This window comes from Acipenser ruthenus, chromosome 11 (assembly GCF_902713425.1).
Source record: "Acipenser ruthenus chromosome 11, fAciRut3.2 maternal haplotype, whole genome shotgun sequence".
NCBI classification, from domain to species: Eukaryota; Metazoa; Chordata; class Actinopteri; order Acipenseriformes; family Acipenseridae; genus Acipenser; species Acipenser ruthenus.
In genome coordinates this window covers 4642751-4667519 of record NC_081199.1, presented here as the reverse complement: position 1 = coordinate 4667519, position 24769 = coordinate 4642751, and the positions used below count along the sequence as shown (strand labels likewise).

The 24769-nt window shown below is 39.6% G+C and overlaps 1 protein-coding gene across 4 annotated transcripts in view; it reads left to right on the top strand.

Moving 5' to 3' along the window:
- Nucleotides 1-16475, top strand: part of LOC131696526 (sialate:O-sulfotransferase 2-like) — a 42220-nt gene extending 25745 nt beyond the window's left edge. For all 4 annotated transcript variants that reach the window (XM_059032994.1, XM_059032993.1, XM_059032992.1 and 1 more), the window contains 7 exons: nucleotides 5137-5251; nucleotides 6245-6429; nucleotides 8151-8272; nucleotides 9082-9256; nucleotides 10077-10241; nucleotides 10598-10798; nucleotides 13379-16475. In XM_059032994.1, coding sequence (XP_058888977.1) covers nucleotides 5137-5251; nucleotides 6245-6429; nucleotides 8151-8272; nucleotides 9082-9256; nucleotides 10077-10241; nucleotides 10598-10798; nucleotides 13379-13731 — 1316 coding nt within the window. In that variant the 3' untranslated portion in view covers nucleotides 13732-16475. The remainder of the gene's footprint in view (nucleotides 1-5136; nucleotides 5252-6244; nucleotides 6430-8150; nucleotides 8273-9081; nucleotides 9257-10076; nucleotides 10242-10597; nucleotides 10799-13378) is intronic.
- The last annotated feature ends 8294 nt before the right edge of the window (nucleotides 16476-24769 follow it).

Here is a 24769-nt window from a genome sequence, read left to right as displayed (position 1 = left end):
CCATTTGGTTTTTCAAGCATTGGACATTGAAGTGCAAGAAATGGTTGCAGTGAAGCATGTTATGTGCTCATCGCCAGCCCTTGAAGACTAGTCACCACCAGTCGTGAAGCTGTGTTCATGAATCATTTTAAACTTACAGGGAGTCATAGTTAGTCTCCATCTGTTCAAATGACATGATGTGGGTGGCATTTTCAGATTTTTATCGCTTCAGTCAGATTTCTAATATGCAAAACATTAAAAATGAAATGCTTGCAGGGTAATACTACTAAGGTTGGTAAGCCGTCATCTTTTATCTGTTTAATTTTCAATGACTTAACCCTCAAACCTAACCTAAATAATACAGGTTTGTTTTAAAAGAGATTTGCCCACATAGACTCCAAAGACATGGCAACAGCACTGGACAGTTTTATGAACAGCAAATGTGTTTAAATAACAAAATGAGTGAAAGCTTTGTGAGTTTGTGATGTAATCGAAGACAAAAACCTGGGTCTGAAATAAGCATGCATACTGCAGGGGGACACACACAGGGTCTGAAATAAGCATGCATACTGCAGGGACACACACACAGGGTCTGAAATAAGCATGCATACTGCAGGGGGACACACACAGCCAATGGCTTTAAAGAACTGGAGTGTGAATGTGTGAAGAGAGGAGGGATCTCAGAGAAAAGAAGCTAAGAGGCTGGTTAACTGTCAGAGGGCATGTTAAGACAGACGTTTTTGGTGCAGAAGCTTCTTGCCCTGTGAACGGTACACGGCCTGTAACTGACCCATGGGGCTGTCATGAAGGCTTTGATGAGGTGCATTACTCTGTGAGGTTAAAAAACAAAAACAAATTTGAAGCATCAATGTAGAGGAAATGTACAAGCTTTTGTTTAATTTAGGTTGCTGGATGGGGGTGTTCCAGTGTACAGCTGGAGACCAGGGGGTGAATCTGGTACAGGACATTACCTGCTAACGCCACTAAAGATTAGCGGTACCTTTATTATTGCAGTGGAAGTGATACATTATTCGTTTCATATCTTCCAACACTAACTCCGGAGCGCTGGCTGGTAAATCATATTCTTACTCTCCTGCTGCCCATGCATTCCTGAGCACTTTCATTTCTCCAGGCAGGAGTGTCAAACGCTAGTGTTTAATTAACTCATCAAGCAGGGTCTCTCTCGCTCGCTCGCTCGCTCTCTCTCTCGTTGAGGAAACTGCGGCACTCTGACAAAGGCGGTTGGACTAATTCACTCTTTGCAAAGCTGCCCTTTTTGCCTTGGCATCAAATGTTTCAAATCTGGAATGTTAAATCGGCTCCTCATCAAACAGCAGTCTACCACGGGCATTTTAAGAGCCGTCAGAAAGGGGCAGAGAGTCTACAGTGCGCAGGGGAAAGGGATGCTTTACAAATTCTCAGCTGCTGCTGGCAAACTGGAGACTAAGCTTACGACCATCAGATTACATTATCTTCCTGCCACCAATGAAAACAATGTGCTCAAACTTTGGAAACATTACAAAAAAAATTCAAGAATGAGCTTCAGTATGTAGTGAAATACCAGTAATGTGTGTGTGTGTTTGTGTGTGTGTGTGTGTGTGTGTGTGTGTATAGAGACAGAATCACCTATCAAACATAAGAAATACAAGTACATTAACCAAGTCTTTACAATTAGATGAAATACAATTAGATAATGTGCAATATAGAAGAATAAAGGAAAATAAATGGATAATTACCCTGATGCCTCAAGATTTAATTAGAAAGGAATCGTAAATCGTTACATCATTAACTATGTAGTACATGACATCACAAACACATTAATAGATTTAAATAGATTATAAGTGAGCGTAGTTACCATGGCATCAAAAGCCTATTAGTGCCGCCACTGTTTGTTTTCAAACACTTTCCCTTGACGAAGGTCTGTTAAACAAACCAAAACGTTGGGAAGTTGGCTCTTGAGCAACAACTATATACATTTTAGCACCAAGAGCCCGTCTGCCAAGAGGAAAGACATTTGCAGTGTGAGGGGGCTAAGATGTTTTGGGACGAGCGATCTAGTAGTACTAAGAGCTTTTAAGTATTTGATCAGGAGCTCAAGGGACATAGAATATCTATACAACAGAGCCAGTCTTGTAATAATTCATTGAGAAGAGCTTTTCTGTGACTGAGCCATGTGCAGTTGATTGTGCTGAGACCTCGACCTGAGTGGAGCATCTGTAATGAACTCTTCTCATATGTTCAGAGCTCTGTGCTGGCATATGCAATACTGAGCAGGATTATTGCTCTGGAGGTTTACACAAAGCGCTAGGCTTAGCTGCTGCTCTGGTCAGCCAGAGCTGCCAGATGTCAGTGGTAAGTTCTCGTCAGAACTTCGGTTTCTTCTTTGTTTTGCTTGCTAAGTAGTACAATTATACAACCTTTGAAGTCAATTTTTTTTGATATCCTGGAAAACATTATTTTTAACATATCTAAATATAAAACCCGTAGTGTGGGTGTTTTTTTTTTTTTTTTTAAGATAATCAATACAAATCAATATCAGCAAATAGGATTTGGAGATAATAGCTTTGCCTTAGGGAATTTGCCTTTTATAGACCTCTGCTTTGTGTTCAGCACATAACACGATGTAAAGAACCCCACTGTACCCAAGAGACCCTGTGAAGAGGCCTAGTACCACAAAGGTCAATGGGTGCGCCACATAGTTGGGAGGAGATGGGCATCAGAGAGAATACCCCTGACACTGAAACTCCTTGTAATTTGCACCGTTTCCGCCTGCAAATTAGCTGATTCATTCAAGAATGTGTGAATGACTTTTATTTGAATTTGCTGGACAAGTGAAGGTTAACCCCTGAAGACCCTTACATTGCACCATACAGCAGCCATGAATATCAACATTGCAATAATTACTGCCACTATGTTAACAGGGGTGTCACATTGTATGTGCTTCTCTTTAGTGAAACTCGCAGGAAAAGAGGAAGCACATAGCAGGCATTGGCGTCTGTTGGAAACTATGTTGGCTGTTTCCTTCCAGACTGAAGTTACCCTTTTTAAATGGGCTCTTTCATTTCTACAAAAGAGGCTTTCCAGGGCATATCTGTGAATAAGATAAGCTCACAGCCCACAGTGTTGACACAATTACAGTAATGCAAATGGCCAGGTTTCTAGAAAGGGAAGAAGGGTGTTTTGCAGGCAGGGATATGTTTGCTAGGGCATGCAAGTCTAATCAATTGGAGATTGATTTCACTGCGACTGTGTATAACTGCATTGCAACTCCTCTATGGAAGAGAAAGACCAGCTTTAGGCAAGACAAAAGGCTTCGGTCTCCCAGGCTCATTTTTATTTTATTATTCGTAACAGACAGTAGACAAATAATTGCACCAATCCACAAAACAAAGAAAACACAATGCAGGACAATAAACCCAACTATTGATTACAAAAAAAACACACCCACACAGAAATGAACCCAGATTAATTCAGTTAAAGGAGACATCCACAGGATTTCAAATGAACAATTCTTTATTGCATTTTGACAAATGACCATGCCCATAATGAAGCGTAATATAATTTGGCCCATGGCCTTGTCCACTGGAGCTCGATAGCCGCCTCTATACGCTGGCCGAACTATGATGTAATGTATATTGATTGAATGCTGCAAGGTGGAGGCAGAGGAGGAGGAGGACCAAGCAATTAGTGGGTGGATTCGCCTTTTAAAAACACAACATATATATATATATATATATATATATATATATATATATATATATATGCATATTTCTCAGTGTCTGGGGAACTGTATTTATTCTGGTAGGGAGAGCAGTATTCAGCTTTCCAATTTTAAAATAAGTAAGAAAACTGAGCAATACCTTCCACAGTACAGTTTTAAAAAGGTACAGCTACAGCAAGAATGAGGGCTAACACTACAAAAAGAAAATACTTTGTCTGTGTCTGTGAAGCGTGTTGCAATTGCATAGATGCAAGCAGCCTACATTAAGTCAACATATTGTCAGCTTCACTTGTTTTCATACATTAGTCGCAATAGCATGGTTTTTAGACGGCAGCTCAAGAGAAGCTGTCTCAATTAGTGGGGATTGAGAATCTACATGTGGAATCCGTACATAAAGACAGCCTTGTCTTCCTTGTGGCTGCTGTCTTCTCTCTGTGATCTTTGTGTTGTCTGAGTCGATGCAGAGGGTCTTTGATCATGTGCCCAGCCCTTATCGTGCCACATGGGTAGATTTCAGTTACTTCAGTGGCGAGTGTTGTTAAGCAATCCTTCACGCCAATTGGCAGCTTGTGATCAATAGCACATCCATGAAAGGAGTATTTCAGCACGCACAGCATTTTTCTGTTATTTTGCTGATGATGCACCACTTCCTAAAACAACAGCCGTCTTCCCCACAAACCCTCAGGTTTGAAGCACTCAACCGCCAGCCTTGTGTGCTTCTTAGTGGGTGCACTAAGCCATGTATAACAGGCAGTGGAATTGGCATCTGTTTTCTACTCAGTTGAAATGACATCTCACTGCTGCAACCCACTCACCCATCAGGAAGATAACGGGTGAGTGACAGTTTTCACTGGGTGAGCCTCAGCAGTAGATGTTACCAGGTTACAGAGCCCTGGACTCGTTGGGTGCCTGACCAGGACTGGCTGAAGTGTGATGATGTGAACTACTGTAGCCCCGTTGACTTTCCTCCCTAACCGAGCAAAATCCCCAGCAACGTGTGACTTGCATGGCTTATCTGAACTCCACTGGGGACCCATTCATTTCCAACATAACCAAAGAGGAATCATGGGCAGGTAAATGCTCTTTGATTCCTGCCATGCTCTTGAACTAATGTTTCCCTACTCAAGTCAAATACTGTAAGATCTAATTATAGAATAAAGTGGACACAGAAAGGCTATTTTAGGAGGTGCTTGACTAATCTACTGTACCTACAGATCTAGGAACATAAAAGGAAAATAGATTTAGTTAACTTGATAATTAATTTGATCATGCGTTCAACTGCAGGATATAATACAATACACTGATTTGCTTACATGTATTAACAGTTGTACTGCATACGTCTGTATGCAGTGCCTGCTTGAAAGATCTGCTTTAAAGAACAAAGTCTTTCTGCCCAAATGACCAATTCCCTGTATTTATTTGTTCTCTTTCCCCAGCCAAATACATTGGCTGTTACACCGACAACACCCAGCAGAGAGCTCTGAGAGGATCGTCCTTTTTCGACTACAAAAAGATGACTGTGTTCCGTTGCCAAGACAACTGTGCAGAAAGGTAGGCTCGGGAACTAAGAAGATTTTTTTTTCTTCTTTTTTTTTCTTTCTTTCTGAATCTGCAGGTATTTGTAAACAACCTGAAACAAAAGAGTCATTTCCGTGATGGTATGCATGTGATGAGGGGGACTGAATGAGATGCTCCATTAATCCAGAAAATAACCGTCTCTGCAGTCCTGTTCAGAGAATATTGAACACTGCACATAACTTCAGCTACAGGGAAGTTCATGTATCAGTATTTTGAGGTGTACTGTACCCTCCCTGTGTTTATTCAGAAGCGTTTTCTTAGTTTACTTCAAGCTTTCCACCTGAGTGCCCCCCATTACACCCACCGCTGGTTTGTTGAAAGAAAATAAATATTTATATTTTATCGTTAGCTTTTTACTGTCATTCCCAGCCTGTGAAGAATGACACCCATTTTAACTGTTTTTATTTCTTCTTCCCATTGAAAAGCTCTTTGCCTAGGCGAATACACAACAGAACGATTTGACTGATGTGAGTTGGTTACCCCAGCAGAGTTTATTGTAACTATGAGTGATTCCAATTTGATTCTGCTCATTTGCGTATTTCCCATACCAGCGGTTCTTCCCTGGCTTATTATGTGGAGGGGGACCTTCTTTGTGTTTAAATATTTTACCGCAATACTACGACCAGCAGGCGATTACAAATATATTTTATGAGCTGTTGTGTTGAGGAGTGTTGCAGCTTGAAGAGAAAGCAGCTTCAAATGTCATTGTAATAGTTTTTTTAAACAGCCTCCCTCATTCCATTCCTTCAGTCTTCAATCTGCATTCCCACAGGTGGGTGCTTGCAGTGTTTTCTGTTAGAATTGTCAAGTGCATAATCCCTGTACATCTTCTTTAACTGTTTTAGCCAAACCATTTAAAGATACAATAATAGATAGATATAGAAACCAAAGTGTCTTTAGTGATTAGCAGCAGGTAAAAATCACCCAGCACTGAGACAGTCTATTTCCGGTTGTCTGTGGAAACAGGGGCTATATGTATGCAGGTCTGGAATTTGGAGCGGAGTGTTACTGTGGACACAGGATCCAAGCCCCCAACGCCAGCGAGTCGGACTGCAACATGGAGTGCAAGGGGGAAAAGAATAATATGTGCGGAGGGACAAACCGGCTCACCATCTTCAGACTGGAGCTGAGCCAGGAGTCAGCCAGGCGATGTGAGTACTCTATAGCTAGCCATGTAGAAAACCAATGCATGTTGCACATGTGTGAAACAGTATGTGTTGCCTCACAGGTACGTTACATACTGTATTTGAAAGGGTTGTAATGAAACGTTTATTAAATGAAACGTGTAAATATGCAACATACTGTGTTTCAATAAGACTGTCTCTGAGTCCCAAAGTTAACTTTTTTAATTGTGCCTTTGGGGCTGATCTTAGACCTTTCCCATCTGTTCTGATAGATGGATGGTTCCCTAGATGAGACATACTGCCAAAGCAAAGACTTGTTTATTTTACGACTGTTCAAACTCAACCATTATGGTTTGGGATAATAAAACTCCCCTCTCCCTAGACCTTTGTTTTCCTTACTGTAGACTGTCAAGTTTATTGTAATTCCCATGTTTCAAACACAGGTTTCCGATTCAGCGACATGTCTAATGTTTTTTTGTTCTTTTGATGCCCAGTGTACAGCATAGTTAATTTTCAATGGGACCCTGGCAGAGTGAAATATGCAATTCAACCTACACAGTTAAACAATTCAAAACATAAACAAACAAGCAATATAAATGTGTTTACCCGTCGTGGATTTGCCTGGATAATGGCGTCTGCTAAGAAAGAAATAATAATAATAATAATAATAATAATAATAATAATAATAATAATAATAATAATAATAATAATACCTAAATACATCCTATGCATGCATGCTGACACATTTACTGTATGTCAGATCTTTAAAGGACACTTAATAAAAAAAAATTAAAAAAAAACATTGGTTTTCTAATGTGAAAAACGAATATATTCTTTTGATTAAAACAGAAAAGAATGGAAAAGGGAATGAAAAAAGAGATTTCTATGTGTGTGTGAGACAGAATGAATAAATCAGAAAATGCCTCCCCTCCTCTCACGCAGGCACTAGCGCCACACAGCCCTGTATTATCAGCCACCCAGCGAGGCACAGTAAAAGCATGCTCTCACAATGAAGGGCTTGTGTTGTTAATCACAAGGGTAGGCGGCATGAGGGGGAGCTGGAAAATGCAAACGCAGTTTTTCCGAGCAAACGTTTATATTCCGTATGGGATGAAGAGGGTTTCAAATAGCTGCTGCTGTCGCTTCTGAGACATCACGCTAATCCCACTCACGATGAGTAATTCTGTCGATTTTTCAATCACGACAGCTGCACTTAGGAGGGCTGCAGTCTTAATTACTTTTGGGATCAGTACACTATTAGATGTCTATTCACTCAATTCATTACTAACATCGTTCTCTTGTATTTACACTGTGTATTTATTCATAGAATATATTACGAGGGGCCTCGGGTATTGATGTAATGGGGATTTAGAGAGCAACCTGTTATAGGTTCTCTTAACCAACCTCTTCTTGTTGCATCCACTGCAGTGTTACAGTGTGGAAAGATTGATGGTTACACTCTGAGGTGCCAGATGTACTTGGGGGTTAGGCAGGGTTTGCTCTGTTGAGACCAGAACTTTGATTAAAAATGAGTAAAAACAGGAAATGATACAAAGTGTTAAGCAGCAAGAAGAAATCAATGGTTTAGAGAACTCTTGATATTGCACACGCGTGACGTGCAGCATGTCTCACTCCCCAGTGTTTAACCACTGTACAAAAGTGCAATATGGGTCTGCAAAGTGCTGTGTTAGGGTTAGGGTTAGGGTTAGGCTAGGGTCGCACTAACGTTGTTTATGCTTCAATTCCAGATGGGAGTGCAATCTTCAAAGGCTGTTTTAGAAAACCAGACAACGTCTCCTTCGCTCTGCCAGTCAGTGCCCTAATACCGAACATGACTGTGGACAAGTGTGTGGATTTCTGCACAGAAAAGGTGAGGAATGCTGCAGGTTACAGTACGGAATAGATCTGTGCTCCCCATAGTTGAGTGCTATGGGAGCCTCCTCTCCCAGCTATGCAAAAGTCCTGAGCCTCTTGTAAGAACAGAAAGCTAAGTGGACTTGTGCCAAATTGTGCTGAAACTCACAGGCCAGATCCTGTCTCTATGTATGTAGGTTCCAACTGGGGAAAGACACAAGATGCAAGTGACTGTTGGCTCACAGCGACACGTAGATATTATCTCTAGTATTATCTCTAAAGGAATGGATTTGCACAGCTCTGTCGTGTACCATTTTATTTCTGATGGAGCCGTTTGTAATGACATGCTGAATCCATGATAACCTAAACTAATAATGCGAGTTGCTGTTAACACGCACATATAAACTGTATGTGTTTTTCTCACCACTGCCCCTGGACACTATTGATCTCTGTGATAAAAGATGCATTTGAAATGCACTGCCAGCGCATGGAGCTTTTTGATCAACATGTGCACATCAACAGTTTTTTTTTTTGTAGCTGACTTTATCTTTTTCTTGTGGGGCTTGTTGGTTATTGGGTGGGGGTGTTTTATTTATTTTCCTGTTATCGTCAACTCGACTCTTGTTTGCCTCCAGGCTTCTTGTTAGTGCAGTGTTTTCTCTTCCACTTGCAATCCATGGGAGTTGTCAGAGAGGTTTCTAAACGTTTTTGTTTTTCCATATTTGAAATGTTTTTGGCTTGGACCTTGAGGTTAGTTATTGTTTTTATTATGGCAGTGCAGCTGGCTTTGTTATCTAAAGAAGTGTTTTCCCTCCTCCTCTTCAGGAGTACTCCCTGGCAGTCCTCGCAGGTCAAACCTGCCACTGCGGCTTCCCAACGCTGCGCTTCCCCCTCCATGAGCGCGAGGACGAGCAGCTCTGTTCACAGCGCTGCAGTGGAGAGGAGTTTGAGAGCTGTGGCAACGAGGACTACTTTGTGGTGTATCAGACACAGGTGCAAGGTAAGGGGGGGAGGTCAGTGGAAATCTGAGGGTGCCTACAATACGGCAGCACACTTACCTTTTAGTTACTCACCGCAAAGCGTTGTAAAATGAGTAAATGTGCATGCTAAACTGCAAAATCACTGTGCAAAAATCTGTGGTAAGCATCTACAAGAGATGCACCAACCTGATTGTAGTACAAGTATTGTTTTAGTGTCTGTTTTACAGTGTTATGGGCCCTGAAGGTGTTCTTTGTGAAGTGAGCAGTTAAATTGCAGTTCTAAAGTCTTTCACAAGGCACCACCATACAGCTAAGCTACCATAAATGAACCTGGCTCATTGAGTTGATCTTGTGTTTCTGCTTCTTACACTCCTGAGGTTCACTGTTAGATCAGATTGCCTCATGCTGTTTTCCTTTCATGGCACAAAGACCCAGTTTTAATTCCCATTCTTCATCTTAAAACTGCTCAAACACCACCGCTCGTTAGCACGGAACACCTTAAAATATAATATAGAAAACAACATGTTCTACTTCTTTATTTGATGATGAACCTGAAAAAGCAGTGAGACACTTTAAGGTATATGTTCGCTGACACGAGTCACACTGAGATGCAGAAATACGGTTCTATTTCGGTGGTACTTTGTTTAAGCTTTTTTTTTTTTTTTCTTAACAGAATTTCAATATTTATAAGTGACATCTAAATCTGGACATTTAACAATGATTTAAATTTAAAAAAAAAAAAGAAGTTTCAGTTTCATTTTATTTTCCTCATTTTAATTCTGTCTCCTATATCTGTCCCCCATGAAATGTCCCTCATTGCTGAACGCACTCCGTCTCTAGATAACCGCTGCATGGACAGACGTTTCCTGCCCTCTCCCTCGAAGCAGCTCATTGCACTGGCCAGCTTTCCCGGGGCTGGTAACACATGGGCTCGGCATCTCATTGAGCTGGCCACGGGCTATTACACAGGGAGCTACTACTTTGACGGCTCCCTCTACAATAAGGGTGAGGAGGAACTTGCACAAGGTCAGATCTTACCTGCAGTATATCCCCTTCAGTCACTGCATGCATAATTGTACCATGTTAAGTGTCCTATCGATGCATCTGTTTTAAAATGCATATATGTTTTATAGGGCAACTTCTCGAACTCCACACGAACTGTTCAGAAATTTCTAAAAAAATGTAAAAACCATGACCGAAGGGGGTACCAAGCAGTGTCTCTTTGTTGGAAACTCATGGGGTAGGTGGGGGTGGGCGCGGAGGGAAGGGGGGGGGGGGGAGGGTTTACACGTCATACCTTTTCTCCCTGTGAGATACCAGCAGAGTTTCAACGCACCTGGCATTTGCCTCTTTATCTGAAGGTTTCAAAGGAGAGAGGGATCACTGGAGGAGCGGGAGGACGATCTGCATTAAGACGCATGAAAGCGGGAGGAAGGAGATTGAATCCTACGACTCGGGGATCCTGATGATCCGTAACCCCTACAAAGCGCTGATGGCAGAGTTCAATCGGAAGTACGGGGGTCACATCGGGTTTGCTTCTCAAGCTCACTGGAAGGGGAAGGGTAGGTAAAGCCGGATTCCTCTTTGTTAAGGTGGGAGCAAGTTGGTGGTAAAGCACAGCTGGTTTTAGGTCTTACAATGGTTTTCTGTGGCATATATACTGTGGTGTTGTGTGCTAAAGCATTGTAAAAGCATCGATAAGCAAGGTCAATCACATGAAAATTGAATAGAAAAAAAGAATAAGCGCATGGCCAATTTCAATATAAGAAATTAGGATTCTTACCAGGTTTTCATAGCCATGCAGGTTCTGTGTTTATCGTAAACGCTGCTTAGGGAGCGTGGATTTAGCTCCCTGTGATGAGGTATCCTGCGCCAGCCTCAGGGCTGCAAGACTTGAGAGTTCACGAAAATAAGACGTGAAAAGAGGTTGTAAAACGCTAGGCTAAAATCCCAAAAGAAAACGATTTTATGCTGTTTTTTTTAGGATTGGTTTCCACTGTCATTAGCAGTTTACTGTAGTGGTAAAACCACAGAGCCATGGTTATTATTTAGTGTTAAATAAACTGCAGGAGATGCATCTCTCCAAAGGCCTGTTATGACACCTTGAATGGGTTTTTAAAATAACTGCATCAAGAATGAACAGTTTAGAATCTACTCTCACACATAGACCCACCCATCATATCTGTATATGGATCCCCTATCTGATGAACATGAGATACAGATTGTACAGCATCATCCTCTCATAAAAATGCCACATGTCACAAACATATTTATTTCAAGTGGTTGCAACTCACAAAAATAGTAGTGGAGCGGGTGACATGATTTCACCTGAAGGACACTGTTGAGGTGAAATGACCTGGAAGTGGAACAGTAACAGATGCCCTGAAGGCAAGACAAGCAAACTGAGAACTTTCTTTAACCTATAATGGTTCAAAATGGAAATATGTGCGTTTCTTTCAAAACTGGTCACTTGAGACCTGTATGTAGCAAATAGAAGTGCATGACAAGTAAGATTTATGGAAAGATTTAGTTAACTGCTGCATGGGGCTGACACTGGTAATTCAATTAGAAGAAAGTGAATATTAATACCAGATTGAAGACCAGTGGCACCACAAGCCTAGAGTCATATAAATGAAAGTATGAGTTATACACTGCAGTATATGCAATAAAATAAATCTACATGTTAAACATTTTATAAACATTTTCCATAGTGAGAACCTGAGTGACAAACAGAGACACACACACAGCACCAGTTGTTCAACGTGAGGAGACCATGATGAGTGTGAGATATATGGGGGACTTTACAGTATTAGGCAGTACTGTTGCCCTAAGATGGGGAAGTGAAAAAATAATCCAGTTTCCCATTCTTGATCAGAACAAAATGTTACTGACGTCTAGTAAGTATGACAAGCAACTTTCTATTCTCGTTTTAAAAGCCACCCTAATAGGCAATGCATATTCCGCACTTTGTCTAAAAAAGCTGACGTACAATGATCCATGGCTGCCCTTTTAGCCTCTTAATATGAGGGTACCCTCCTCCCCCCGCCTCCCCCTGTTCAATAAATTCCCAGCAATCAAGGCTGAGGTATCTGTAAAAATGTAACTCAATGTCATTAATTTAATCATCCCTCGGGGGTAATTTCAAAGTAAAGCTTATGTGCAGTGATTAGACAAGGTGAATTGCGCAGTATCTGTTTAATGAAATCAGTTCTGTGTTTGATGATTCTTTGGGGATTCGGTTACAGTTAGCCACCTAATCAGGCATCTGCTCCTGGGTATCAGAGGAGAGAGCCGTGCCGTGGAAACAGGTGTGTGGGATCGGTGCTTGGTCGGAATCTGGCCTTTTTAAATGTGTATTTAACACGAAAATGACAAATGCTATATTATATTAATTTACTTGAATCCTACTTTCCCCTTCCTCTTTACATCTGATATTTGCAGCTGGGTGTAGCTGCACTTTAATGCATTTGGTTGTTAATCAGGTGGCAAAAGGAAACACTGGAACCTATTCACAATTCACAAAAAAAGTGTGATATTCATCTGTTCTGTTATTGTGTATATTTATTTTGTCACAGGGCTACAAGTTATTGTTGTAAGAGGAATTAATGTCTTGTGCCACCTTGTCCATCTGCAACGTTCTGCCAAAGGACCCTGGATATCACTCCTAAATCATTAGGAGGTAGCCCTGTGACACACATAAATATATTATGTTGCTACAAAAGAAAGAAAATGTTAAAAAAAAACACCAGAATTTCATCTCTGTTCACAAGACGGGCAGCAGTGTGGAGTAGTGGTTAGGGCTCTGGACTCTTGACCGGAGGGTTGTGGGTTCAATCCCAGGTGGGGGACACTGCTGCTGTACCCTTGAGCAAGGTACTTTACCTAGATTGCTCCAGTAAAAACCCAACTGTATAAATGGGGAATTGTATGTAAAAATAATGTGATATCTTGTAACAATTGTAAGTCGCCCTGGATAAGGGCGTCTGCTAAGAAATAAATAATAATAATAATAATAAAGACGGGACTCTTAAAAAATTTCCCATGTCCTTAAATAAATACAAAAAAAAAATTGAAATAAAATAATTTTACTTTTTGTTAACATTAATAAAAAAATAATCTAGTTCAGTCTTTTTCTGTTACAGAGTGGCCCGAATTTGTGAAAAACTATGCGCCGTGGTGGGTGTCTCACACACTGGACTGGCTGAAGTATGGGAGGAATGTGAAGGTCATCCACTTTGAGGACCTCAAGCACCATCTCTTCAGCCAGATGAAAAAGATGGTCTCCTACCTGGGCCTGGAGGTGTCCGAGGACAGGCTGCTGTGTGTCGAAGGGCAGAAGGACGGTAACTTCAAGCGCTCTGGACTTCGCAAGCTGGAGTATGACCCTTACACCCCCGAGATGAGGAGGATGATAGATGGCTTCATCAAGAAGGTGGACGAGGCTTTGAAGATGAAGAACCAGACTGGTGTCCCAGAGGACTACATCCCGAGATGATAGCGCTCCTCTCAAAACTCTTTTGTTTCATTTTTTTTTTTAAGAAAAAAAAAGTAGTTATTGCTGATTTCTTTCAGCCAGCTTGTTTTTCTTTCACATCCAGTGGGTGGAAAACAGCAAAGATATAAATATATAAATACATTTGTGCTGCTATTGGCTCATGTCAAATTGAACAGGATCACCACACACTGAAGCTATACATATACTGTGAGGGGAGTAAAAAGCACTACTGTCCTGGGTTAAAAATGTGTTTTTTAAGAAAGTGTTTGTTAAGAAACCCATCCTACTGATATTTTTCTCCACGAGAATATTACTTTCTCTTGCACAGTTCAGTAAGGCCAGGCAAAATAAACTCTAATAAAAGCATAAATACTCCCCCTTTCTAGTAACAGGGTCTACTTTTCTCTTTATTCCATCCTGTTTTTGTGATCTTGCAAAGACCCAGATTCGGTATCGTTTGACATTCAGGTTTCAGCTTTGTGCACATACCAATAACAATAATAATAGAAATATTATTAAAAAGAAATAGGCCAGGCAGGTGGATGCGAAGAACTGGAGATATATTTTGCCTTGCCTTAAGTAGAACAGTCAGTTTTTGTTTTGTTTTAAATGAAGTTCAATTTATTGATTTTGATGTTCTATATACCAATCTCCCCTAGCAACTGATGGATCAGTTAGGAGCCCTGATCGTCAGCCATATTGACTTGCACAGTGCATGTTAAATCGATCGTACACTTATCCAGCAATTATATATTCACATTCCTAGACCGCTTTGTCTTTAGTTTTAATTGGTCAATAGGATTATGATTGGCTGCACATTTCAATATTTTAGTAGGGTAAGGTTTTATAGGTGCCTGAAAAAAAATGAAAAAAAGTAGCTTACAAATGGATGTACAGCCAGTGTTATAAAGAAAGACAAGATCTACATGTAGTTCACAGTTTCAGGATGCTGCAGTAGACTTGACCAAGAAGATTTCATATTATTTATTTATTTGTTATTTATCATAGAGGTGTCTAACAATATTTGCAAAATAGGAGAGATTATCCAATCTATTTAAAAACAAACAAAAAATATTCTAGCACTTGTTTTGTTTTGCTTCAAGACCAAGCACGCTGTTGAATCGACAGCAGAAAAGCTTTAAAATAGGGTTAATGTAAAAGTAGGGCAAGCATTTGAACATGATCCATAGAGCCGTATATAATACTGTGTGCCTCAGCATTGCTTCCAGCTTACACAGACCAGCATCTCCCAACCTCCCCGAGTGTGTTACGCAGATCCATACTGTACCTTTCAACTTTTTTCCCAGTCGATGATGAAAATCCTGTACTAGTTATAGCCCTGAACCCTGCAGGTCAATGTGAAACTAAGACTTTAACAAATGTGGGAGATGTTACCAAAGGTGTTATAATCAGTTTCAGTAAAACCCACGCCTTCAGGCGGGTTATTGTGCTTATAAAACAGCTTGTGGTGTAAGGGTATGGGTCTGTGATTCTCCTGATTGAATTGAAATGAGATCAGAACAATTGTTGTACTATTTTAACCACTTGGGATTTGAATGTCACCAGGCATGTATTAGAATTCATACAGTATTAGAAATCACATTGCCTGTTGGTCTAGTACCCCAAATCCCCAATCACCCCTAATCCTAGAGTAAGGAATTCCTATTGGCAACGTTCAGTGCACTTCATTCTACATGCTCACTTTAAAGGTATCACCTCATCCCTGCATATCTGTAATACCACACTCATCTACAGTTAAGATGCTTTATTCCATAGACTCTTGAACAGCAATCAGATCTCACAGCTGTGAAGAAAGGAGTGTCAGCCTGAAGCAGAGTGCCTAGAGAGTCACATGTATATTAAGGTGCCGCAGAGCAATGAAACATGGCAGGCAGTATTAGTAGGGTATGGAAACAGGAGGTTGTGGGGGCATTGTTTAGTGCAGCTATGTTCTCATTCAGCACCAATGCTACATGTTCAAATGATGCCACACATACAGGGTTACAGTTTGTGACAGTTCAGGCTTTTCAACTCACGTCCCAATGCATTCTGGTAAGTGTAGTCCTGCTGTGAAAGGTACCTGAGACAGGTAAACCACCCAGCTATTGTGGCATTCTGTCTGACCCCCTCAATTTCTATGAGTGTGAGAGGACAGAGCACTTCATAAATCCTTGATATAAAAACCTTATTAAGCCTGGTCACACCGTGCCTGTTGTTTTTCTTAGTTACTGAAGCTGGCGCGTTGCAAAGCATTGCAGACTGTAACACTGAGCTCTTAACAAAAATAAAGTACATTAAAGATTTGGTGCATTCTGCCTCTCCCAAAATACAAAAGCCACAATAAAAGGCTATTTCCATATATATTTTTATAGTTCGCAGTGAAAGTCAATTTATAATACCAAGAAAAGAAAAAAAAAAGCTCAACTATTTTTTTTTTAAACGAGCTAAACGTTATGGGCTTGGTATGGAGTCTCTTCTTTGAATGTATTTTGTATGGAATCGATATATGATATTTTTACCCAAAAATAAATACATTTAAAAAAAGGAAGAACTGTAATGAAAGGAAGATGTCAACAGGATATGATGATGTGCAATCTCTTGGATGATGTTTCTGGCATGTTTAACCAAATTTCCTGGAGAAAAACATTTATCTCAAATCCCCCTTTTTATAATGTTAAAATATTGCACTTGTCTGAATTATCCTCAGGTTGTACCTGTAATTAAATGTTTCCTAATATTCTGAATGAGTGTTTTGTGTCTTTTTTACATGCCCCTTCCACATATGCCCCAGCCTATATATATATATATATATATATATATATATATATATATATATATATATATATATATATATATATATATATTGGCATTAGTATACTGTAAACAATAGGCACATTTTATCAAGTTTCTCTCTTGGCAAGGTGCTAACGTTCCACAGGAAGTAAATAAGCACTTGGGTGTATCAGTGGATTCAAACCTAACTGCATTGCATGTCAGGGGCGTAGTGCTAAATGTAAAGGATGGGGTCGACAAAATTTCCCATAAACAAATAGTTTAAGTTGACCAGTTCGATGCTGCGGAACCCTAAAAGCAGTTTTTTCTACAGCAAGAAACTTCAACTTGTGAAAATGGGCCGATGTTTTTTTTTGAAAATGCCCTGTTAATGGTCAATGGTTAAAAGCTGTGAACAGAAATAAACATATAAAAACCACAACACCATGACAAATGAGCCACAATTCCCATTGGCACTTTCTAATTGCACACATGACACAGTCACCCAGGCACAGAATGAGTGAGCTTCTTACTCTGTGTTGCAGTGACTGCGTCATGCATCACTTTAATGCTTTGTTTCCCAATCCAGTCTGAAATATCCAACAGTAATCCATCCATGCCGTTTGGAGTACGTCATTCAGAACAATAAACCGAGGTCTGATTTAGCGAAAAACAGCAGAAGCAATCATATGTTTTCTTTTAAGGCAAATCTAATATGGATATGAATCAACAGCCATGTAGCTCATTTGTTTGGATTGGGCAGTTTTAATGGAAACAAACATGAAAAATCTTGATGACTCTTCTTGTGCAGAATCTATTTTAACCTCTGAGCATATGTTCATTTTCTACAGCAAGAAACGTCAACACTAAATCCATAAATAAATAGCTCCAATATAAAAAATCTTTTCCCTTAGAAAAGCACTGGTGTATTTTTGTTTAATGTCAAATCACAATCAGCATTAAAGAAAATACACAAAATGCAAATAAGTTTTATGTAGAGTAGTGCTCAGTTGAAAATTTGGTAACAATTTACATGGTGTCTCTAATTACTGTGTATTTACATAGTAGTTACATAGTAAATACATGTGTACTTACACATAATTACAATGTTATCACCAGTATGCATAGTTACAATGTATTTAATGTGTAAATCTCTTTGCACATATATGTAAGTACACCATTTGTATCAGAAAACTTCATATAAAGTGTTACCGGAAAATGTCAGGGGGATAATAATAAAAAAAAAATGTGGTTCTGATTTGCATAATGTGAAGGTCCAGCTTTGTTTCCCCATGCACTATTGAACCAGTAAGCAATCCATCTGTCAGTAAGACCCAAACATCGACACATTCAATTTTCTTGAGCCCCTGTGCTGCAGCCCGCTGAAAGAAAAATATTAGTGCCAGGTGTCTGAAGCGATTTCCTCTAAATGTGTGAATCTGTTCTCATCTGTCAGAGCTGTGAATCGGCTCCATGATTGAGAGTGTCGGGGCCAGGTGATGAGGAGGCAGAGGTACAGTAATAGAGGCTGCTGTTTGACCTTGAGGCTGGAGTGGGTCTGGAAGCTGAGGATTGAAACTGCTCCCCAGTGCTGCCATTCATTACCTTCATGAAATCTGCAGACCAGGGGGAAAAAACTGCTGGTGATTGGCAAGGCTTATTATTTCCTTGTGGTGCAGTATGTACAATAATATGGCATCAAATCTTTTTTATTTAGTTCTAATGTTGAACATAAATGCAAATTAGATACAATATATATATATATAGAAACATAAAATAGAAACATTTCACTGTAAAATCTCCATATTGATAAATAATCATTTCTGTCAGCTTTGTTAGATGCTGAGGAAAGGGTTGTATGATACTGCTCCTGCATGCACATTCTTCCAGAGTTTAAAACACTTCGAAAGCACATTACAACACCATCTTGTCTACTGCCGACAATTATTAGTGTTTGTGGATTTAACCATAAAAATATATATATATATATATTTTTTACACCTCTTTAAAAGATCAGATAATGTATGACTGGTACAGGAAGACCTTGGTTTTACAGCCACACAAGATACATGAAAGCTGAAGTCACTATAATAGTAGTCTTGTCAGTTCAGGCTGGTCGAAATGTTTCTTCTACATATGTTTCTTTTAGTTTTTCGAAATCTGCCAGTATGGCATGACTATAGATATAGATTAAACAGCTGTCAAAGTGTTTGAACTTGACTGTATTTGCAAATGAAAGTATTTTCTGTGGTTTTAACACTGCAACACTCCCTGTATTGGTGGGTGTAAGGGTTGGGCGAAAGCAGTCGTGCAGAAAGACAGGCACCCATTGAAATAGCAAGGCTATGATGACTTTTATTTAACAAAAACCAAACAAATGATTTTTAACTAATAACAATATACAGTCACGCTATGGGCAGCAACCCACTGACGCGCCTTCCTAAGCTGCAGCCTCCACACGACTGGTTACAGCTGTTTATGCACTTGCATCATGTCTTGGAGTTCCAGTCTGTCTGTACACAGTATGTGTCACGTTTGTATTTCAGTTTGGATGCATGGGAATCCATGCCTGTTTATTCTTGTGGTTACGTGCCTGTGTGTGATAATACATCTATCCATAGGGTGCCTGTGCATCTTGGCGTGTAACCATACATGCATTTGGATGTCCAATCTATTCCTCGCAGACTTGATTAATAAAACATACAGCGAAATACGTGGACACCCCCAGATGCAGATGATAATAAAGTACATTTCTGACCAGTAAAACCTACTAGGACTAGTAAAACCTGCCAGGGACCCGGAACTGTCATGCAAGCAGATCTTTTCTGCTGTTTTAAGCATCACCTACGCATCACAAACAATATTGGAGACACTGCTTAAGACTGTCAAACTTTTCACCTTATTTGCCAAAAACATATTATAGCAACACACTCATAAAAACAGGACAGAACACACAGAACTACATTTCCCATCATCCTCCTGATCACATATGTAACTGAGATGGATTTACCAATGAGCAGGAGGAGGATGGGAAATGTAGTTCTGAGAAGTCCATACAGGTACATGTGAAGCCATCTTGAGGCAGGGAATACAATTTAAAAGTTTAAAAAAGTGGTCAAAATGTAAAAAAAAAAAAAAAAAAAAAAAATTAAAACAATACACACTCCTTAAGTAAACAGTTGTAGCAACACAAGGGAACATGTAACACAATAAAATAAAAAGGACCTCCTGCACCCTTTCAAAGTACTGGCCCTCTAGGAAGGGTCAGGAGAGCTAGAGAGTACAGTCATCTGATCTCCTTGAGTCCCAGGTTGAAATGATCTTTAACTGAGCAATTATCTAATTTAGCCTCAGCACACTCTTGCATGTTTCTTCCCTCAAGGGTGGTATTTTAACACTGCACGGCCAAAATCACACTATTACCATACTGACAGTACTCAGCTTTTGCCCCTTCCCAGTAAGAATTTTAAACTAGTGTCCTATATACTGACAGTACTGTAATCCACTAAGGAGTAAACAGTTTAAAACGAAGGCAAAGACAAAGAGTAAAGAGTGTAAAGCCTGCAAATGGTCCTTTCTTTTGTATTCTGTGCAGCCCAGGAGCTGCTATTAAAAAGTAGCTGCCAATTTCCTAACCCTGCCCCCCTGTGCAATCAATTAGATTTTAGGAGTTTTGTCAACTGCAAAAGCATTGATGGTGGGCTGTCTGAGTAGACAAAGGGACAGCATCCTTTTGTACTACAAATGAGTCTGCCACTGCTGTGACTTAGTAAATGAAGACATTTTTTGACAAAGGCCAGACAGCTGTGTGTGGAGTAACCCATGCTGTCAGTTTAATTAGGATTTCAGCAGAGAAAGCCAGGCACCCTGGCAGCTTCCTTCTCTGTAGGGGGGTCTAGAGGTTGATATTTTACTGTTTCAGGTGATGGCAGATACTTAAGAAAGAAAACAAAAGCTTGGGCTCAGCTGAATTCATTTAAATCATTAAACAAGCCTTACTGAGTGAACTGGCTGAAAGCACTCGGGACTGCCATTAGCCAGAACTGCTTATAATCACCTGTGCACTCAACTGGACCGTGCAAGCAAGCAAGAAGAGCTCAAGTTTTTTGTTTGTTTTTCATACATTATTCAGTTTATTGCAAGCCAATTTCTGGTAGCTAGCCGTGAGGAAATACAATACACAAAATGGTTATATTCTCCAGAAGGTATACTGCTTACACCATCAAACCTGCATATATATATATATGACAGTTACATTAGAACAGTCATTTGTAGTATGATTAGGATTACAACTGTGAATTGCTTATGTGTCTTTGGCAGCTGAAGAAGGGCTTCTGCACAAAACTAAATTATTTTTTAATCATTTAAACCTTTTTTGTACATGCAAAAAAAAGTTGTACACTGCAGTTATACCTCCTTTCAATATATATATATATATATATACTGGGCCATATGTATGGGTAGCTAAGATACCTGAACAGATCAAATAAATGGAAACCTACTGTGACTGCAGCCATTTTATCTTCCCATAAGCTGTTATGCTGTTGTGGTGGTATGCTAGGGGTTGCAGGCTCTAGTACAGTGGGCTGCGATGCAGATAACAAAGTGGCTTTTGCAACAGGCAGAGCTAGCTAGTAATCTGCAGCACACATTTCTGAATTTACAGTTTTCCTGGAACTTGACTGCTGACACTGCCTAAGGTGTGGCAGGGAAAGGGTACTATGCAAAGTCAGTGAACTCTTACTGTACATACAGTAGCACTTAATTGAGTAATAGTAATTGAGCCCCGGTTACATTGGCAAATTATGTTGCTGAGCAAAAGTGCCACCAACTTTTTGCTTGAGGCATTGTCAGTAGTCAAGTTCCAGGAAAACTTTAAATTAAGAAGCAGCTGATGTGTTATTTCCTAGCTGCGCTGCAATGTAAAAATGAGGATGTGAGAACACAGCACTCCCATGATCATGCATGATTCTGTTTACATACAGCAACAAGTACAACGATTGATACGAAAGTATGTTTAAACCTCAAATAAACAGCTGAATTTGGAAAATGACGACCAAGCTCCACATCTGCTTAGTAACATTGTATCATTTGGAACTGTGTGATTCACCTGGTCATTCTGTGGCTGGTTTTATTGAATGCAAGAAAATGAGTCCCAGTTAAAAAAAACAAACAACAAAAAAAAAAAAACAGTATTCACTTATAATTCACTTTACGATTGGAAAATGATTTCCCTTTAAAAATAGTTTGTAGTGCATTTTTTAATAAATGCACTTTGGCAGCCATTCTAGCTTGGGCCAAAGCAACACTAACATACCATTTCCCTTAAATAAAAATATATTTTGTGTATATGATGCAGAGTAAACTTGTAACTGATCTAATCAACTGTGGTTTTCAGGCTGATGATTCAAACTGATAGTGTTTCCTCAGCCAAGTTCTTTGATTGTGAGCTTCTTTTGCACTGCTTAACGTTTGGAGATTGTGCTCCAAAGCATCTCATTGTATCACATGTATCCGATTTTCAATCTGGTAAGAAGATCAGAAGTGGCTGCATACTGTAGCTTCACGCTTGACCTCCAATGAGCTTTAATAACCTGCTGTGTACTCTGAATCTCTCTGGGCTGTCCACCACGCTGTTCATGGACAGATGAGCAGTGTTGTGTTGAGGTGAAGAAAAGCAATTTAATTAAAACACCTGACCAATTATTTTATGCAAATGCATCTGCTAGAAATCCTCCTCTCCAATGGCAATGCAACAGTGCTGTACCATATTACCACATGGTCAACAACTATGCACTAAAATGATTTGAGTCATTGATAGAATGGGACCACAAAGATAAGAGTTCCATGTTTGAAATAATAATGATGGTATTAACTTATATTCACTGGTCTGGTAATCCATTGCTGGCTGGCTTGCTGTCAGAGAGGTTGGCTGTTCAGTCTTGCACTGCTTTTCTCAGTGAAGATTCGGGAGACTCCATCAGCAAATTCAAATCAGCACTCTTTTCCTATGTATATACCCAGGGGAGATGCTTTTCCAGCAAGTTATGATTTAATTATGGTGAATAATAGAAGATCTATTAAAAAAAATACCAGTCAGAGGCAATAAAAAACATTGGGCTAATGAAACATTATAGTACATTTCTCCCCTTGTAATTTGGATAAGCAAAGTTGTTTTATATGCGAAAAGTAAAGCACCTACTGTAATGCTCTTAATAATACTTTGGATCGGTCTGCTACTCATCTAAGTCTCTCTGACATTTTAAAAATGCAACTCGGTTTCTTAAATCCCTGCCTTTACTGAAAATCAAGCAATCCATTTTAAAGTACATAACAAGCCCTTGTAATGGCATTACCTGAATGGAATCATTATAGAAAAGTACAACAAATACAGAACTACATAGAATAATCTGTTTCATTAATGAGTCTCACCTCTTCAGTTAACATAAATAACTGGAACTGAAAACAAACATTCAGCTATTTTACTGAAAGCGTTAGCAAACACACTGTGATTATTACATAATCCACATGACTGACAGGTGATACCATGACTTTCTGCAAACACAAACAGGATTCTGGCACCAATAATGCAAGTATTGAGTGCCCGAAGCCGAAACCCAAACCCTAAAAACCAAAAGAGGTGTAGGGTATGTGGCAGACAAACTTCCCTAATTTACACTGAAATGGGGTCTAGTTGGCTGTAAAGTGCTGTTAAGATGTCAAAGCTTAAATGAGGAACAATGAGACCACCATATAAAAATGCACAATGGACATGTTTATTTTAAAAACACAGAAAGCATGAATACACACTTGGTGACTTCAGTCAAACTCATCCAAAAAAAAAAGAAAAAAGTATAATAATAACATTGCTACCAAAATTGCATGGGAAAAAAATACCTTCAACCAAATGAGACAGCATGCACAGCCAAAAGAGATTGCCCCTGCTGTGTTCAGATGCTAAAACCTGGCCTATTAAATTACCTGACGTTTTCCATTTTCACTGCAACTTTGGAGCTGAGCTTGCAAGTTTCAAAATAGGTACAGCATAATAAAAACACACACAACACAAGCTCATTAAATATAGCAAGCAGCTGCTGACTGCAGTGAAAAAGGAGCAGTGCTTGGGGAGTTGGCGACTGCACTCCAACACTAAGTGCACATGTCCAGCCATCCAGACAGATTGGAATGGCTGGAGCTGTTGCACGCTTCAGAACTTTTTCATGTTGCTGAGAAATTTGTGGGCTTTAACCCTCATGTTGTGTTGTCACCACAGACAGCTGAAACAATGCTGTCATTGAGGGAAACTGTTTGTGTTACATCATTTCTGAAGTGAAAATCTCATCTACTCTATAACAATATTAACAACAGGTTCATGGGATTTTAAAAATAATAATACGGGCAAAACATGGGTTATGTTGTAAAATGTTTTTGAATACGTGTTACAAATCACTTCTACACTAGGTGATCTATAATCCACATCATTCCTTTTGTAACAAAACTATAGGGGACTTTGAATTCATAGTATTGCACATTGACAGCACTAGGGCCAAGGTTATATTTTGTATTTTAGAAGTGTTCTTGTATGATTTCTCCAACCCTTTATTGCTCTTCATGTTTAGAAAAGAACCCAATTACTAATAAGGGTACCTGTGCAATAGGCGTCAGTCTCCAGCAAAAGCTATAGAGCAAAGGTGATTTCAGAGGGTTCAACACGCACAGAATACCCTGTGCAGAAAAGAGAGAATACAAAAAGAAAATAAATAAATAAATAAGCAAGTTTCTTACTGTGAACCGTAAGCATGAAACAGGAAACAATAAGGGAAACGAGTTAGAAAGAGGAATTGAAAGACAAGGGAAACTTAGGGATGCATTTACAGAAACAAGGACATGAATAAAATCCAGCTCAGTGGACCTATAGATGCCACCAGAGGACAAGCAATAAGAGCTATGATTTGAATACATCTATTTGTCAGTCTATGCCAATCTTAGGTTGCTGGCTCCAACCTCACATATTGGAAACCCCTCGTCCATAACTATAAAACATTCAATAGCGCTACATGTAGAAATACTAAAGTAAACTTGGTAAATTCAATGAGAAACGCTGTGACTAAAAGTCTTTCTCAACGTCTTTAATAATCCACACTGAAGACAGCGAGAAAGACTTTTACAGAAATAGTTTGTCAATTTGCCAAGTTTACGTTAGTATTTATAAAATGATAGCCATCGTACTTACGGTAATCCCATTTCCTGTGTGCCGTGTGTCCTA